Genomic DNA, 19,958 nt, shown 5'->3' on the forward strand with positions numbered 1-19,958 from the left:
TTTACATCATTAGTTAACATGTTCTAGGAATTTATATTGTTTACTGTAAATGTCCTACTTTTCACAACTAGTGATCTGGCAATCTTAATTGAACACAATTTATTACAATTCACCAATTGGTTCCAATTTAACACAATTTATAAAAATTCACTAATTTGATTTCAGTAGTGTGTCTAAAAAATGGTATTATCTATTGGAACCAATAGGAAATATTTCCAGCTGGGACATATTGTAGCAAACAGTGTTTTTCCATCATAGTAGGCCTACAATTGCGTTTCAATACATTTCAGTTCACATAGCAGATAATTCAAAACAGTAGAATTTGTTCTCTGTAAACAGTAATGAAATTTCCAATTGATTTTACAATTTAAAGCAATTTATTTCAAATCATACAATTGGATACAATTCAACATATGGAAATTCTCCTTCATTTCCAATTGGTTTCAGTGGAGATTGTGATTGAACCTAAACCAATTGAAATTTCAATTGGAACTACTAGATATTTCCAGCTGGAAATAAGCAATTATACAGAAATGGGGAATTTCAATACAACAAAAATATTTCAGAAAACACGGTCCATAGAATAACCATTTGTTGAAGCTTTGGCAGAGGTTGGGCTTCTTATACAGGGTGTACCAAAAGTGGTAGCACAAATAAATCGGTGGAAATACACAAAAGTAGAAGCAAAAATGTCTCGGTAAACATGGGGTTGCAAACAAACCATTTATGAAATAATTGTAAAATATGGTTACCATCCGCTACTGACTTGATTGACTTCTCTACGTATTGCCAGTCAGGTACAAGGCATACTTGTAGTCTGAAATAGACAGTTGAAAAATATCTTCTGGTCCATTGTTATTTAGCGGTATTTTATGGTTGATTGATTTGGTGTATTTAGTCCACTATATGTACAGTAAGGTTAACCGGGACTAGACCTGCAGTTTCAAAGTGGGATCTGAACCATTGTGTGCCTTTATCAGTGTCGAACCCAGGACCCCTTGATTACAAGGCGATAACGCTACCACTGCACCATTGGGGAGGCCAGGTATTTTGTGAATATTTACATCTATATTTCATCTAAAAACAACTGGTTTTATGTTTAACAACACAACAATTTTAGCAATTTTTGCAAAATAAAAAATAAAAAAATCCAAAGCGAGCTTGCTCTTAAGTGCTCGAAATAAACCACCTAGGACCAGGTCCTCATTTTTATCATTATTTTCTGCTATAAATTAATTCAAGCAAAAACTTATTTTGTCATTATCATACATATAGCTAAGCCAATCACACAAGAGCAAAGAAAAGTGTTTCCTCCTTTCCCACTACAAAAATGTTTCTTTAAGTCTTCCTTTGTACATCCAAACCCCCGTGATGGAGTGGTTAGCACATTGGGACATGTTATTCGTGAATGTCCCTTCATCACTCATCTTCGTCATCTTGATTAGCCAAAAGTTGCAGAAAAAAGTGAAGTAAAAACCTAATTCAAAGAATCAAGCATAGTTCTGACATTGCTTTACCCATGTTACTATCAGTGGCATGCGTTGACCTCGGCACTTGAAGTAGCAACTGATTACTATTGTTCATCTCCTCACCAGACTACACACAAATGCATAGAATGCAGTGTTGTTTCAATGCAGACAAAACAATTAACCTATTTCAATGGGAGTGATAATTTAGCATGAAACCTGAAATTGATTTACTTTTATCTGAATATACAAAAACACCGAATCATTTATAAAGATTCACTTTAAAAATCTAATGTAGAGATTAAAGTTTGCAAAATAAAAAGTAATGAGAAATGACAAAAAAGCAAATTAGCACAAGGAGAATACCGATAATGGGCTTAATGCTAGTTACGCCTTGAAGAGTTTTTCACTAGAACATTATCCAATTATTTCACTATAAAGTACAATACACCCTCACCCCACACACAAATATATTTCAGACTAGTGATGCAACCAAAAATATCTTAATTAGCTTTCATACTTGCAAAGCGTGACATTAGTATATTTAAAGATAATGCTACTAAAATGGAAAGGTAGATTTTTTAGTATTATAATGAGATTCCTTACTGAATCATACAATATTTCCAGTAATTTGTCCATACTCAAAATGCATAATTTTCCATTTCATAAATCATAAGACTTGAAGCAAACTAACTAACTAACTCTCTAGCATGTTTAAACCCAAAGGTTTATGGCTGAAGCAACAGAAGATTTCCATCTGTCCCTATGCTGGGCAAGATCAATCCAATCTTTTCCATCCTTACAGATTTTCTTTAGGTCAATCTCAACGTTATCCTTCCATCTTCACCTTGGACTTCCTGCAGGTTTACCACCAAGTTTTCAACAAGAATCCTCTAAACTCTTCCTTCCTCTCCCATTCATGCCACATGGCCTACCTATCTGTCTCCTTGATTTAATTATTCTAATAGTATCGGGTTATGAATACATATTATGCCGTTCTAAGCTATTATATGTAATCTTCTCGACTCATCTGTCTCCTCATCCCTTTTAGTTCTAAATATTTTGCTAAGGCTTTCATTTTCCAATAAACTTAGTTTATGTAATGGACCAAGTTTTACATCCATAAAATAATATAGGCAAAATGACTGTTTTGTACATGTTAACTTTTTCCTTTCTTTCTTCATTCATTCATGGGATGAGGCTAAGCAGATAGGAAGGGATAAGATAATGCTAGTGAGAAAATGGAAGAGGAGGCCAAGGAAATAGAGAAGAAAGGTGAAGACACAATGAACTGGAATGGGGGACTGAAGATAAACAAGAATGGAAAAAAGTGTTAGAAAGAGTGGAAAGGACAAGAGAGAAAGAGGAGAGAAGAAGGAAGAAGAATGAAGAAAGAAAGGAAAAAAAGGAAAAGAGCATGAGATAAAGAGTCCTACCTTCCAGATGAAAGAAAATGTTTAGCTAAATCGCCTGTCAGGTGAAAGTACAGTTTACAAAGAAAGGCCACCTGCTGGAATGTTCCAGGAAAACAACTTTCTAATGGTCTTGTGTCTGGAACGGAGTAATTTTTGTGTATATATATCGTCCTGTTTAGACCCTTGTTTCTTTTGTACTTGGTGCAGAGTCTGAAGAAGACCTTGCTAGAAGGTTGAAATGTGACATTTAGTTTATGTTTTATAATAAAATAAATTTCTTCCTTAGTCAGCATATTGAGTTTTTCATATCATGGAAACAAGGCTGAATGGTGTTATAATCAGAACACTGCAATTTCAAGTAAGGATCGCGACAAATTCATTTTAGCTTGCGTTATGGTTCAGGTTGGACTGATTTCACTCCTCGCAATACCAGTTTGGCACTGTAGACTGAAATCGGAAAGGTAATTCAGACTCAAACTGAAATTGACGCTGGTAGTTTCTACTCTGACTCAGACGAAATGAAACTCGAAGCTCCTCATGCAAAAGCATTCTGATTCGCACCACTTCAGAAACAAGTTTCGAGGACAGCAGTTTGACATATCGGTTTGAGCTTACACTCCACGCCACGGCGGAGGCAAGTTTTGGTCCAGTATAATGGTTCGAGCGACTGAAATTGGTCAAACTTCTGCATAGTATTGGTTCAACCTTCAGAATGCCAGGAAGCTGTGATGCACACAGAGGAAAAAACGATTCAATGTGTACAGAGGACAAAAGACCAAGCCGTTTCATTTGAAATACTTGAAATCTATTTTCAAGATAAACTTCAAAATCAATATGCTGGTTATATGTGCTATTTTGAATATACTGTAGTTAAAAGACAGAGCTTAAAGTAATTGGAAATGCTGGTTGCTAATTTTAAGGCTAGGCTGGACCTTTGGCCACCGTAAGGGGATTTTCTTTTTAAAATCTTCCTCTTTATTCAGAAATCGCTGTGATATTCCAAAATATGAAAAATTGCATATGCTCTGAATTCCTTCTAGAGCATTAACAGGAATTTCCATGTAGTTTGCTTTTGTTGTTATCTAGATATTCTCAAAAGTTTCGCAATTACAGAAGTCTATTAAATTATTGATAATATCTAGATAACATTGAAAGCAAACTCCCCAAAAATTCACGTCAATGCTCCAGAAGGAATTCTAAGCATATGTAATTTTTCGTATTTTGGAATATCAAAGAGGTTTTTCAAATGGAGAAGAAACTTCGAAAAAATTCACCCTTACGCCTGCCAAAGATCCAGCCGAGTATTAAGCTTTCAATTCTTGAATGTAGAAAGTTGAAGATCGGAATGCTCATTATTTACGCTACCGTGAATAAAGCCAAATAGGAAAGTTTTTATTAATTAGAAATACTAGGTTGGTTGTCATATCTAAAACTATTTTTTCTTTAACTAGTAAATTGAAAATCTGTATGCTGCATATATAACTAAATAGAGATGTTTTACAATACCAAAAATGCAGGACTGACAAATTTTGTTTTAATTTTTGATTGTGGAAGTTTGAAAAGCAGTATGCTGGTTGTAGAACTACCTCCATACAGCAGATTTTGAAAATTTCAAATGGTATGAAATATAGGATTATCATATTATTTTTATATTATTAAAGCTATAAAGTAAAATCAGTATTTAATAATTATTTATGCTACTGCGAAAATGATTTATTGATTTGATTAATTGATTCTTTTTATCTTGTGTCCCTTTTCTGCCACTTTTGACTAATTGCGAGAATGAATAATGATATGCAGGGGCGGCGCGTGCCTTTTCAGTCAGGCACGACACACTTTTTTTGGGTGGGGAGGGGGGCAGTTAGCCTCTATATTCCTCTTTAAGGTTTTTGAGGGGAGTTCCTTGATATGGAGTAAATAAATTGTTCGAACAATTTGGAATAAAATTAACATTCTGAAGATATCTCTCCAAAGAGCATTAAATACTCACTACGTAGGAATACGAAAAATCAGCAACATATGGAACAAAAATACATGAATAAAAAAAAAACCTCGAATACTGACGTCGCTTGCAGTAACTAAACTTTGGGTAGATACTGGAATGATAAGGAAAATTTTACACTGCAGTTTCTCTTCCATTGTCAATGAATTGAAAGGCATAGATATTGAAGTTTCTACATGATTCAATGTCATATTCACCAAGTATCCACTAATATCAATGACTAAGTAGGAAGATGATGCAGCGTTAAGTTCAGTTACAACACTTTACATTGGCCATGTACCCCCAAAAAGTTCGTTTATACTTACGAAGATATTCTGCATGTCAAGTTGCTGGAACACAGACACAATTACACAAATAAATAAACACGTACAGTAACTATAAAATCGCGAAAAACTAATTATTTCATAAGCGACCAATACGCACAGACGGAACGCAACGCAAACTCACACACTAACTCAAATCCAAAGCCGTATTACAATGGGAAGAAAAGAGGAAAGGAGGATCTTTTTGAAAATACGAGGGACTAGTTTGTGCAATAAAAAGTGTTGTCAACTTTTCAGGTCGCCGGAACAAGCGCGAAGAAAAGCATTCGAGGGATTTTTTTCTATCTTATTGCTGCAGGCTGGAAGAACGAATGAACTGCCTGCCAAGCGTTGGAAACACTGAACGGTGAACGAGGCAAACATGAATGGGCAGGGCACCTCGTTTACTGCCCAGAGACGGCTACGAATTTTGCGCTTTTCCATTGTGAGGGGACCGTCCCTTGCCTATGCTGTAAATGTTTGGATCAGTCAGTGACGTCACGTCTCCGGGGCAGAGCCGAGATTGGACTCTCTCCAACAGGACGGAGAAATATATTAACCTCGCACAGGGTGCATGCCCTGTAAGTCTGGTTGCAGCAACGTAGGGGTTGAGGGAAAAAAACCAAAAAAATATTTACGCGTATAGTATACCGATCATCTCTTCAGATGAACTTTTTATGTTAAAATTGTTGTGGGGCAGTGCCCTAGTTGCCCTTTATGTAGCATCGCCACTGATGATATGAAGGAACACTTACAAAGAATATCCATGCACAAGCCAGGATTTGAATCCAGGACCTCTAACGAAGCTTAGCGAAGCTAAGAAAATACAGAAATGCTGGTTTACCATATTTAACATTTAAATTTTTGAAGCAGAAATCTGGAAATCTATATACTGGTTACTTATGGTAATGTGGTTATAAGAAAATTGGAGCAATTTGGAAAAACAAAAATACAGTATTGCTATATGTTTAACTTTCTGAATCCAGGAAACTGAAAATGGTGTAGTGCTTAACTATCAGAAATATAACCAAATTGTGAAATGTTAAAAAAGTAAAATGGTATGGTTGTTATGACTAACTTACTTCTTGATCAATATTTATTACAATTACACACAAAAACTAAATACTTGGTTTTCTTTTAAATGTATTATTTGCAATTATTTTTCCTGTACTTGTCCATTCTCTTTTTGAAGAGGTTTAAATGAAAATTTGGTATGATTTCCTTCGTTATTTCTACTATGAGCCTCCCATGATTGCCATTGTTTTTGATACTTGGAACTAACGATAAGGAGTTTTTGTTCTTGTACATTATTTGCAATAATTCTGGAGAGTTTGTAATTAAGATTAACAGAGAGTTGTTCAAATCTATTCTCTATTCATTTTATTTTTTCAAATCTTTGAATTCTCATGTCACAGCTCACAGGCACACACAATACAGATATATCTATGTAAGAGAATACATCTCTTTAAAAGTCTTCTTGTTATGAGAGAAAGAATGGAACAGCAAGCATAAGTTTAAAAATGAATACCCTAGCCAGAGTTGGTAGGCATAGAAATCCCAGTATATGGTGGAAGTACACTAACAGTAATACATAAATATAATGGAAAGAAATCGTTTTTGCATAATCTTATATCTCAATATAATGTCACTAAGAATAACTGAATGCATACATATATGTTTGGATTACATGTTCTTTAACATTGAGCTGTCTTACATTATTATTGAGAGTTTTATATCACTTTGTCCTGTCAAACATCTTGTATTTTATTCTTATGTTCATTTTCTTCCTTTTGATTTATAGCCTCCCTGATGGTGCAGTTTGTAGCCTTGTCACCTTGTAATTAGTGATGCGCATTAGTCGACTAATATTAGTCGATTATTAAAACCATCGATAAAAACATCGACTAATGAAAATTAGTTGACTAATATGAGTCGAATTAGTCGTTTGACTAATATTAGTCGAAGTAATCGCACAACTAATTTCAGTTGAACCATCAGTGACTCCATTTCCAACTGATTCAGTCGAAACTGAACATGACTCATACAGATTCCAAAGGAACCATCAACTACTGAAGTAGTGGCCAGATGGCTTATTGTTAAGAAGTGAGCAGGAGGGCATTTCTTGGAAAGGTCAGCGACTGGAAAATTCCATCACATGGTACGGTGCCACAGAAAAGGAAGGTGCCCCTACCTCCAGGGATTGATGGCTGTGGTCATTCATGTCGCTATTTTTGTTTGCTGTACTTTCTCAAGGGATATGCATTCAGACTTCGAGAGTTTCTTGGAACTTACAGGCAAGTGGCCATTGGTGCAAGAAAGACATCACAATATTTAAAGTGCAAAGCTCTCATTTCTGGCCTCCGGATTGTGTAGAGATTTTATGTTAATGGCATTGTACTGTAATCAAAAATATTCATATACTTAAAAAAAAAATGTCAAATATAAGAACATAGTATAAAGTGCATTAATTAAAAATAAACACTAATTATGTTCATGGGATAAATACTAAAATTTGCGTGGTGCAGTACGATCTCACACTTCCTCAGTTGCTATATTATGTTGATTTTCACTTTCCTTTTCTCGGAGGTAGAAATTTGCTAGCAAACATCGGTGGCTGAGTCCATTCACATTATTGACTGACGGCTCCGGATTCAATCCTCGTGTGCATATGGGTGTTACTTTGTAAGTTTCCACTCTTCAATTTTCTCTAATTTCCATTCATTGTCATTCTAGTCTAGGCAGGAAAGCGGCGTAAAATGAGGAAAATAATAACAAAAGATAGAGGATATGTCACTGCAGAAACTTATGACAAATAATTCTTAGGTATGCTTACCACTGTGTACTAAGAGCCCAATGGAAATATGTAACGGTCTTTCTAATTGTTCCCTTATCGGCATTTCACTCCACAAAATAAGCATATATACATTATGAAGTTGCTTGTAACCCTCAATTTCATACCGGGAAGTAATTGAAGCCCCCTGTTATTTGAATTTGTATTTTTATTATTTAGCATAGTTTTTCTGACACTTTTGGATAATCAAAAGGATGATGATGTGGATGAACAATAATTATGAAATTGGTGAATGGACACTCACAAGGTTCAGCCACAGACTCAAGAGCTGGGCAATTGCCCATTTTTCTACCTTCGAACTATGATTGATTTGTTTGATTTAGTTTATTTTACTTCGCTTTTGTGTCACTTTTGGCTAATTTGCGAAGATGGGGATGAGTGATGACATGATGAAATTGATGAGACATCCATGCCCAGGCTGGGATTCGAACCCAGGATCCCTGGCGTCATTGCATGATGTGCTAACCACTCCACCACAGGGACAGGTCCTTCAAACTATGAAATGTTTTAACGTGAAGCTATGAAAAACCACGAAAGATTTTGCAAGAATTTTATTTTGTCCTTGCATATATGAATGGGTTGTTTGTAGAAAGAGGCAGGCTCCAGCTGCAGTCTACAATATTTGGTAATTTTAGTTTTATCACTATTGATGCAAGTTTACGAGAGGACCAGATTTAGTTGGGACGGTCTACTCTTTTTAATACCTCTCTCGAGTTTCATCGAACTTCAGTGGCAATGAAAAATGATAATTTTTCTTAGTTAACTCACATTCAGACATGTTCATTATAAGAATCATTGCTAATACGTATCATTTAATAAAAAAATATATATACAGTGTGTCCGGATGAAAATATACCAATAAGAAATTTCAATTACTCTGCAACAGTTGGTGATAGAAATGTCCGGTTACCTTTATTTGGAAGAGGGAGTCATAGAATTTTATGATAAGCAAAAGAAAATTGCAGTACTCACCTTAGTAGATCTCAATGCGAGCTCCTTTCGTGGCTCGACAAACATCCTCAATCCATACGTTCCGCAATGTTTGACATGTCACAGATGCACATGCATTGATAATTCTTTCTTGTAGATCGTCCAACCCTTGCACAGGTGTTCAGAAGAGGGTATGATAGAATTCTTTTACCATGAGTATGTGCATGAGTTACTTTGTTCTTGAGTAGTGAGTGAAATGGCATCGTTTACTGTGCATCGGAAAGTTGAGTGCTGCTTTTGGTTTGCAGAATTGAAGTCCCCTGTCACAGTGCTAAGGATTATTATGCAACAATATGGACAAGAACCACCAGATCGTCATTACATTGTTAGATGGCACAAACAATTGCTGGAAACTGGTTCCTTGTTGAGGATGAAAGGCAGTAGTAAGAAGCATATGAGCGAGAAGAAAATGGTTGCAGTAAAGGAAGCTTTTCAGAGAAAACAGCGCAAATCAATTAGAAGTGCGAGTTCACAACTGCAAATTCCGTGTTCAACTGTGAACGATATCATACATACAAGGTTAAGGCTCAGAGCGTACAAGTTACAGATGGTTCAAAAACTTAGGTGCACTGATAAACCTGCTAGGTTTGACTTTGATGTGGAAATGCTATCACGCATTAATCAGGATAATGAATTTCTTACACGTGTTGCCTTTTGTGATGAAACTACATTCCATACATCGGGAAAAGTGCATAGGCATAACTGCAGGATATGAGGTAAGCAAAATCCCCATGCAGTTATTGAACATGAACGCGACAGCACAAAGTTAAATGTGTGGTGTGCTTTGACACAAGATTCTGTAATTGGGCCTTTTTTCTTTGAAGGGGCGACAGTTACGGGAGCAAGTTACCTTAAAATGTTAGAACAGTATGCTGTATCCCATGGGTACATGTTCCAACAAGATGCCCCCCCCCCCCCCACACACACACACTATAATTGTTGTGTCATGAACTTTAGCGGCCATTTAACCAAATTATACATGATGTACTGGAAAGTCAGAATACAAATATATATTTTACTGAACACAAAATTTAATGTAAAAAGATATGATACTAGATTTTCAAAAGGTAGAGCAGTATTTCCTTTTTTCATGTACATGTTCGTATAACAAATTCAAACATTGAAAATCATATATTATTAGGTTCTATTAAAAACGCATACAAAAACTACTCCATTTATGTGAATATGTTTATACTACATAGATATATTCAACAAGCCTACCGAATATGAAGATAACACTTGGAAAGAACTGCCCATTCAAAAAAACCAGCTTTCTTGAAAACACTGTTTATGTCTAGCTGCGAATTTCATATTGTAAATTGTATTTTATATTTAGAAAGTGTGTCTGTTTTACAGTAGGGAGATAAACGAAAATTATGGAAGAGGAAAAATACTGCCAACTCCTGTATTTTCATTGACACACTTTTGTGAAAAAAGCCGAAAAAAGCCCAAACAAAAAAGCTAGTTTTTTCCGACCACTTCCAACTCTAATTATAAGAGACAAGCAAATCATTTAACACAGAAAAAATAGTACTGCCTGCATTTCCATCCATTGCACAGTAACATTTGACACAAAAACCTTCAATTTCATTCACAAAATTTGCAACTTTCGAGTGGATCTCAAGACTTGATCTATTATCATATACAGGGTGTGGCACGTAAAACCGCTGTAATCCCGATGTAATTGCTTTGCTAATGAACATGTAAAACATCTAAATGAACATGTCAACAGAAGATGGCCTTCATGAGTTACTAATTCTGTTTCTCACCAGCAGGTGACTTGTGAACCCGTGGTCGAGTGAAAGCAGTTGAGAATCAGGCCTTGTTGGGTGAAGCCATGATAATGCCGTATTTGATTCCTGAGCGTGTTGCAATTGTTGAAGCTTTTGTGCACACCGGATCCTTTGTGCAAACAAAGAAGTTGTTTCAGGAGAAATTTTCAGGACGTCCTGTCCCAGCAAAATGCACAATACAGGATTTGATTGGGAAATGGAGGCGTACAGGATCTGTTGCAAATGCTCCCAGGGACAGACGACCATCTGTCTGCACACCTGAATTATGGAGGCAGGTGCAGAACATAATGGCGAGAAGTCCTCGTAAATCAACGAGGAAATTAAGTCAACAGGTTCCAGCTAGTGAGCGAAGTTGTAGACGTGTGTTAAGGGTGCTGAAGTTAAAACCTTACCGGATAAGTGTAGTACAACAACTGAGGGAGCTTGACCTGGGGAAGAGGGTGAATTTTTGTTCATGGCTATTGACGAATGTTGCCAGTAGTGTTTTGGATCCATTGATGCTCATCATGAGTGACGAGGCACGGTTTCACCTGTCGGGATACGTAAATTCCCAAAACAATCGCTATTGGTCATCACAGAATCCACACGTAATCCACGAGCAGCCATTGCATGACGAAAAGATTGGTGTTTGGTGTGCCATTTCCGCACAACGCGTTATGGGGCCCATATTTTTTGAAACCACAGTAAACAGTAACATGTATTTGGGAATTCTGGAAGAGTTTTATGAACAATTGACAGAAGAGGAGCGTCAGTTCTGTTACTTTCAGCAGGACGGATCAACAAGCCACACATCAAATGCTTCACTATCCCGTGTGCATGAAATGTTTACTCCAGAGAGGACAATTAGCAAAGGCCTCTGGCCTCCTCGGTCACCCGACTTGTAAACTTGTGACTTTTACTTGTGGGGAATGTTAAAGGGGAAAGTATTCGAAACAAATCCACACACAATTGAAGAACTCAAGACCTCCATCCAGAATATCATGAAGAGCATCACCACTCAAGAATTAACAAAGGTGTACATGAATCTCCTGAAACGTGCTCAGACGTGTGTTGAAGTGGGTGGAGGACACTTTCAGCATCTATTGTGAAGGTGAGAAATCTTAACACACAACATTAAATTTCATTTGGTGTATTGCTTTTGTTTGATTTTGTTTTAATTTCACTTAATCATTCAAATTGTTCAGCTAATGATATCTTATGAAGGTTTTAAGTGCCACACCCTGTACTATGTAACATAAAGCACATTTGAATTTCCAATGCTGAGTGAGAATACTTGAGTGTACTTTTAGGCAACCTTTGGTAGCAAATGCCTTCCAACAGATGGTGTAGATGCAAATGATTCATGAGGTAAGATTTAGTAGTCAATGATTCTTCACATGTATGACACAGGAAAGCATTCTAATTTACCATAAACGCATTAAAGATTTCCTTTCCATCTACCACATCGGTTACAACAATATGCTGTGGTGGCAAAATTGATATGAAGATGTTATAACCAATAATCTCACATTAGTATCTATCTTGAATTTAAATGTAAATGTGCCTTTATGATGAACATCAAAAGGCATTTATCTCAGATGCATCTAAATTCTAAGAGTTGTATAGAATAAAAATGGTTACCACACAGATTTTTTATCTTCAAATGAATTTCATTTACATCCGTTTTCACAGTCAAACTGTGTGAATCGCTGGTCAAAATTTCCACAAGTATGTTTTGTCACCGTATGACACCACAGGCATAAGTTAAGTTTTTATTTCTGCTAGAAAGATCTTATACATATGTGTCACAATGGAATGATATTTCACTGAAATGACACTGTACTTGGAAGTAAATGTTTTCTCACTTTGAAAAAACGTTTTGCACGTCACTGTGAAATGATTTTTAACTTTCTGCTTGAAAGTCTTATTATATATTGTACACGGACCTGCTTTTACATCCGTATGACACTGGACATGGAATTAAATGCTTCAGCTGCACTCAAAGACTTTTTACATGTCACACTGGAATCTAACTTCACTTGTATTAACTTACATGTGGATGTTAAGCTTTGATTTCTCCACAACAGATTTCTTACAGGTAACATACTGGTCTCTCACTCATGCAACACAGCATGTGAAAGTTAAAGCTTCCTCTCAGCTTGAAAAACTTTTTACATGAGAAAACTGAATCAGTTTTCACCCACATGGCATCGGACGTGTTTCCTAAGAGCTGACCTATCCTTGAAAGATTTCTTACATATGATACACTGGAATGGTCTCTCTCCCGTATGATACCACAAATGTTTTGTAAGCGTTGACCTATCTCTGAAATACTTTTTACATATATCACACTGGAATGGTTTTTCACCTGTATGACACCGTATGTGAATTATAAGTGATTTTTTCTCTTTGAAATAATTCTTGCATATGTCACACTGGAATGGTTTTTCACCTGTATGAGACTGCAAGTGGAGGTTAAGGTTTCTTCTACACTTGAAAGATTTATTGCACATGTCACATTGGTATGGTTTCTCTCCAGTATGATCCTGGATATGTTTCTTAATGGTTGACTTCTCCTTGAAAGATTTTTTACATATGTCACACTGGAATGGATGTTCACCAGTATGACGCCGCATATGGATATTAAGAGTTGATTTAATCCTAAAGGACATCTCACATATGTCACATTGGTAAGGTTTTTCACTCATATGATACCCTACATGGTCTCTAAGTTGCGATTGCTGCTTGAAAGATTTTTCACACATGTCACATTGGAAAGGTTTCTCAGCATTATGGACAAGCATGTGCATGTGCAGTGCTTTTTTTTCCTTGAAATACTTTTTACATACGTCACACTGGAATGGTCTTTCCCCAGTATGACACCGCATGTGGATGGTAACATAAGATTTACGCAAAAAAAAATGCTTACATATGTAACATTGGTAAGGCTTTTCACCCATATGACTCTGGATATGGCCCCTAAGGTGTGATTTCACCACAAAAGACTTCTTACATATGTCACATTGGAATGGCTTCTCACCATTGTGACATCGCATGTGGACATTAAGAGATGATATCTGCATGAAAGACTTTTTACATATGTCACACTGAAATAATTTTTCATTTGTATGATGATGTATATGGACTAAAAGTTGTGACTTGTACCTGAAAGACTTCTTACAAATGTCACACTGGAACGCTTCTTGAATGTGGACTCTGGAATGCATGGCTAGTGTTCTTTTAGCACTACATTTTTTACCACATACTTTACAGACATACTTCATTTCTTTACATGGGAGATGAGATACTAGAGAGTGCTTTTCAATAAATGATATCTTACGAGTATCACAGTTATAACTCTTCACATCAATGGATCTCTGCAAGCAAGTATTATGTCTATCTTGTTTTGGACATGGTTTTTCAAGCAATGAGAAACAATGTGATGTTGCATTTAAGTGAGTCAGCAAATGATTTTTCAAAGAATATTCACTGAGGAAGTTGTTCTTGCATATGTCACATGAAAATGTTTTCTGATCTGTCTGAATGTGCATGTCTCTCTCATCATACCATATCTTATTACAAATTCTACATGTGTGTGACTCATCGCTGGTATCATGGTGAAGGTGATTTATTGGGCATGTAGATTTTTCCATGTACACTACTTCCACCAAGCCCCTACAATAAGACAGAAAAATAGGTAAGGGATTGTTGTTACAACAGAACATTTTTAATTATCATTTTGCACTGTACATTACAAATAAACAAAGTGCTTCAACAAACTAGTTACTACAGGATTGCAGAATAACTCCATGTGCAGTAATAAGACTAATATGTATTTGTAGAACTGTATTGCAGATGCCACATTTAGACTTAGAAGGGTAATAAATGGTTTACTATTGACACAACACTATCTTTTCTTCTGGCATTATATATATTCAATGAAATGTGAAAAATATGGTTTCACATTTGATCGAGAATATTTTATCCCATCCAGGCACTGTGTAGGTAAAGTTAGTAGTTTAATCCTTAAATACTGCAGATATGTAAAATCACACACAACAGTGAGTGAATTGTCACGTGTCTAGAACTTTAAGCATTATTTGCATTTTTGAGGGTTCAATACAACATGCAAAGATAGGTGAGGCTCATTATCATATTGAAGAAAGGTTAATGTTTATGCATACTTTTGGAAGAATTTCAGAGGGTATATAATATTTTTAAAGGGGAAGCATAAAAACTCTCTACTTATATATATACTCAACAGCATTTAGAGCTATAGATGGGGGTGGGCCTTGGTTGTTGAAGAGCAGGGCATGAAATGGAGGAATAGAAAATGGATAATCATCATGCTGGGGTCTTCGCAGCTGATCAATTAACTCTGCATGTAGAGCTGCCAACAGTATTGACAGGAAACGGAGATCCAAGGTGAAACACTGGGCAACAATAAACATAGACAGGAATGTTGAGGAGAACATTTTGATAGTTGGGGAAAAACAATTGTGAATTTTGGAAAGTAAGTTAATTCTAGTCTCATCAGTTTCAAAACTACGGCTCTATATATTGTGGGTATTATTGTTTTCTGTGGTTATTTTATACAACCTCTTGAAAAACCATGTAACATTTTCAAAATTAATTCCCAGTGGAGGCACATTGTGAATATATTAGGAAAAAACAACATATTTACTGGCTCGTAAGTTAAAAATATAATATTCTATATGTATACTGGATATTGATTAAATACCTTGTAGCATCCATATATATATATATTGGTTATAGTGTAACATAATCCTGTGTATCTGCCTCTTACACTATTACTTTACACAAGTACATACCCTCACAACAATATTACACTCCCGCTTCATGTGTAGTTCATGTACGTAATCATACTTATGGATAAAACATAAACAGAATCTGTTCTGGATACCAGAGCAGGTTTGGTCACTAGCACACAATTACTAAATTACATATAACATTATAAATAATCAATAGAGGTAGGAAGTTGATGACAAATCATATTTCTGTCTGGTCTTTCTAGACAATGATAAAACTGATAGGAGTCAGTTTCACTTCAGTTAGAAACAGAAAACATTGTTTTTCTGGCATCTTTTAACATTTTCTGGCCTTCTTTAGTTTTGGCATCTTTTAGCATTTTCTGGCCTTCTTTAGTTTTGGCATCTTTTTGCATTTTCTGGCCTTCTTTAGTTTCAGGTCATTTTTCAGTATATTTTGCCATTTTTATTTCATTCCTTATCATTCTTGAAGTTTCTCTTTTGTTCTTTCTAGTTGTTTCATGAATTTTAATGCATTTGATCACATTAAATGAAGTATTATGTGAAAACATACATTAGCACTTGTTTTTCTTTTTTCATTTGCTTTGAACTATCAGTTTAGACCACCAAACAGATTTTATCAAATTATTCAACTGGTCTCTTCATAATTTATGAAAAATCAAGCTTCCATTTTAATTGCGGAAATTATGTTTAGGTGATCTTTTAAAATTTTCAATTTATATTTTAACAATTTTAAGGTCATTCTGTCAATTTTTGAGGTCATAAACTTCTGAGCACTAATAATCACATATCCTAATAACACCATCGCTCCACAATAATCACACTCATGATACATTATTTTTCTTTTAGTTTACGGTTGTTACAAGCATATAAACACTTTTTCTTCACGTCTCAGGACAACACATGATTAAATATTGATTGTAAGGCTTGCTGTAATTAAACAATAAACAACTTTCACTGTTAAAAATCCACATGAAATAAAAGAAAAACTAAAAACGTCGAGTATCGTATTGCAAATTTTGATGTTGAAAATTAATATCCAATAGTGTGTCCCAATAGAAGGTGCAACAGATGCGTTACACAGATGGCTTATTGAAACAAAGATTAACCCGGTAGAAGCATGGGAAATGATGCGATGGTTTACTGTGTGTGCAAATTACAATTATTTCATATTTGATGGCAAAATGTAGCACCAAAGTAATGGTTTATCAATGGGAAAGCTAGCATCTGGAAAGATTTTCAGCATTAGAGTATAAAAACACCGTAACTCTAGAACTCACAATCTTCACATTTAATTTCCATTTAATTACTGCATTCTCAAACAATGATTGTGAGCCAGAAACTTCCTCATACATATATATGTATGTATATTGCTGTGTGTGTGTGTGTGTGTGTGTGTGTTTAAGAGGAAAGGGGTGGTGCATGAATGACATAATAAAATTACCTTTACCTTAGTAAGGCATGTTCTTTGCACTTCTTGCAGTTTCCTCTTCCATGTGATTTATTACCATGCATTTGTACCATAAGAAAGTGTAAGGCTACAACAATCAGTGTGACAACAGTGAAAAATTAAAAATTTCATGTGTCATCCAGTTGCCAGGGGGGGGGGGGGGATGGGGCAAATCTATGTGGGGAATTGAACATAGTATTCTAGTTTATAAAGCTAATGATTATTCGATTTAGACACAAGATGATGTGCAGAAATTATGCTGGTCAAATTACCTCCCCTTAACATCTTATACTTACCTGTCCACCTCCAAATTTGTAATGTATCTTCATGCTAATTACATTTATTGAAGGTAATATACTTCATCTGAAAGTATCCCTATATTGTGTATTCATTGTTCACATAATGTGAGAAAAGTATTTTGATGTATGAGTTTGCAACAAAATTAACCTATCTTAATGGAAAGGGTGACAATTTTGCACCAGTTGTATATTTATTTTAATATCGTCAGAATGGGCACTGCTATTAGAAAAAAAAATGCCCAGATAAGAGAGCATGAATTTCTCTCCATGTTGGAAGCAGAAGCTGTTTTTGAAGTTGACTAAGTTAGGAAAGATATTTGAAAAGTATGATGAATAAGTATTTACAGAATCCCACATATTCCTTATGGGGAATCAATTTCAAGTTACGGCTAATCAAATGAAAGTTTTGATTTTCCTAAGACCACGAAATTGTTCCACATGTCCTTTTTCCATCCATACTTTTCTATGCCATTGGAGGTTTAATAATCCAAATCGAACAAATCAAATAATACTCCCATAAGCATAATGCATTTCTTCTTTCCCCCTACGGCCATCTTGACAGTGTTGCTAAACCTGATGCACATAAAATAGCTCAATTTCACCTTAAAGTTAACTTTCAAGGAGCTAGATTTACGAAGACTGGATGAAGTGCCTTCTAGGGTAATTTTAGGTATCAAGGGGGGAGGGTGCTGATATATTACTGTTAACTTTAAAGTGATGACGATTTATTCTTAGCTTTCATCGTCTAGATCTGGCACCATCACCCATGTCAATAATCGACCGATGTTCGAAAACAAAGGATTCCTGGATAACAATATATTGTCATTTTCACATCAGCCAAGGTGCTACAAAAAAGTAGCTGGGGAGGTAAGAGGGTGGTGAGGGGAAGTAGCCAATAAAACAATATCATGTGCAAAATTTATATTCGTGGCAAAAGTTATTCTATGTGGGCCGGAGCCAGTGATGACATCATAGTGGAGCGAGGGGACAGAATGAGTGCACGAAAGAGTCAGATCTGGCTCCAAAAGAGCTAAGTTGGCAACAGTGTCATGGCTGCCATGGAGGGGAGAACCTCATGGCTAATGGAAACCCTTCCTCATGCCCTTAAGAGACAAGATTTTTCATGTAAATCTAAATCTCAAATATTTTGTAAACCTTCTTTTGGAAAAATTAAATGATGATGTATTTCATTGCAATGTTTATACATCCTAGGCATATTTTTACGCCAATGCCATTACCACTTTCTAAATGCAAGTATCATGTTTGTCAAATAAAATGCTGGCACATTGAAAATTTGGCAGGTCCATGGATAGGAAGAAGAGCAACTGCTGAGAATGGCCCATGCTTACCTGATTTAGTTTATTTTACTTCGTGTTTTGTGCCTCTTGGCTAATTTGCGAAGATGGGGATGAGTGATGAAATGATGAAATTGATGAATGGACATTCACAAACAACCAAGCCCGACCGGGATTCGAACCCTGGGCCCTTGGCGTCGCAGCGCGATGTGCTAACCACTCGGCCACAGGGTCGGGTGTCGGACAATATGTAGTCACCATAGTGGACATCTATGTTAAAGTTGCTGATTCAATAGTTCATTGAATTCAAAAGAGCCTCATATTAATTGCGAGTACACCGAGTATTGTCATTGTCATACTTAAACATTCCTCACAGCAGATCTTCAACATTTGTGACATTGATGTTTGTAAGTGCGTCATTTTACATTAAAATATGTAGACATTTCTTGGGTGTCTTTGTACATGAACAGTTCACACAAATGGACAGATTGTTTATGTGCAATATTTCTTCTGAATTTGAATATAAGTTTATATTTGATTTACAAATTCTCAGCAATCCAACTATAAAAAATCACCAAATCATGCAACAAAGAGATATTTTATTTAAATATTTCCTCATGAACAATTAAAAAAAATGCACTAAAATATTTTTCATTACAAGATATTTTTTTAAAACTTTTGTTACAAGAAAGTGAAATTTCACTTCTTAACAATCCTCTTGTGTGAATTATAACTCATTTCAGAAAACGAAGAAGTGAATCAGTGACCACGTGTTTTATAACCTCAAAATCCATGCCCTACTCACAGCATGCTACATGAAATCTGTTACATACCTTGAAATTTCTTCTTGGGACTTGGAGTTATTTCCAAAGCAAGAATTAGAATCAACCAGTGTAGAGTCATTTTCTTCAGACTGATTGGAATCACTGTCAGCATTTGGAGTTTCACTCACCACACTGACCTGGAGAAAAAGGTAAACAAATTAACAATAAAGTTGTAACTGACATGGGAATTACAACATATTACAGCTACATAATGCTTGTTAAAATGCATAAGAAAACAAATTGGAGTTGATACAGTCCACAGTTTGTCTCATGAGCAAATTAAGGAAGAATGATATTTTATTGTTGCAGAATTATTTTATGCTGATCTAATGAAGTGTTTAATGGTATCACAGATGACAAAACAAATAAATTAATATGAAAATCAACTTATTTCGGTTACTTATCTATATTCTATCAAATAAAAGACAAATTGTAACATGATCTGTGGATGTTATATTTGCACTAATATAATACTAATCAGAGTGGAGGACTTCAACATTTC

General features: G+C 35.6%; 1 protein-coding gene across 1 annotated transcript in view; it reads right to left on the reverse strand.

Annotated features, from left to right (window-relative positions):
- Window positions 1-10,796: 10,796 nt before the first annotated feature.
- Window positions 10,797-19,958, reverse strand: part of LOC146002802 (uncharacterized) — a 44,792-nt gene continuing 35,630 nt past the window's right edge. The window contains exons 3-4 of the mRNA XM_083140753.1: window positions 19,466-19,593; window positions 10,797-14,473 (exon numbers count right to left, since the gene is read on the reverse strand). Of these exons, the coding sequence (XP_082996879.1) occupies window positions 12,988-14,473; window positions 19,466-19,593 (1,614 nt within the window). The 3' untranslated portion in view covers window positions 10,797-12,987. The remainder of the gene's footprint in view (window positions 14,474-19,465; window positions 19,594-19,958) is intronic.

Source organism: Lepisma saccharinum, chromosome 19 (genome assembly GCF_977018435.1).
Source record: "Lepisma saccharinum chromosome 19, izLepSacc3.1, whole genome shotgun sequence".
Taxonomy (NCBI): Eukaryota; Metazoa; Arthropoda; class Insecta; order Zygentoma; family Lepismatidae; genus Lepisma; species Lepisma saccharinum.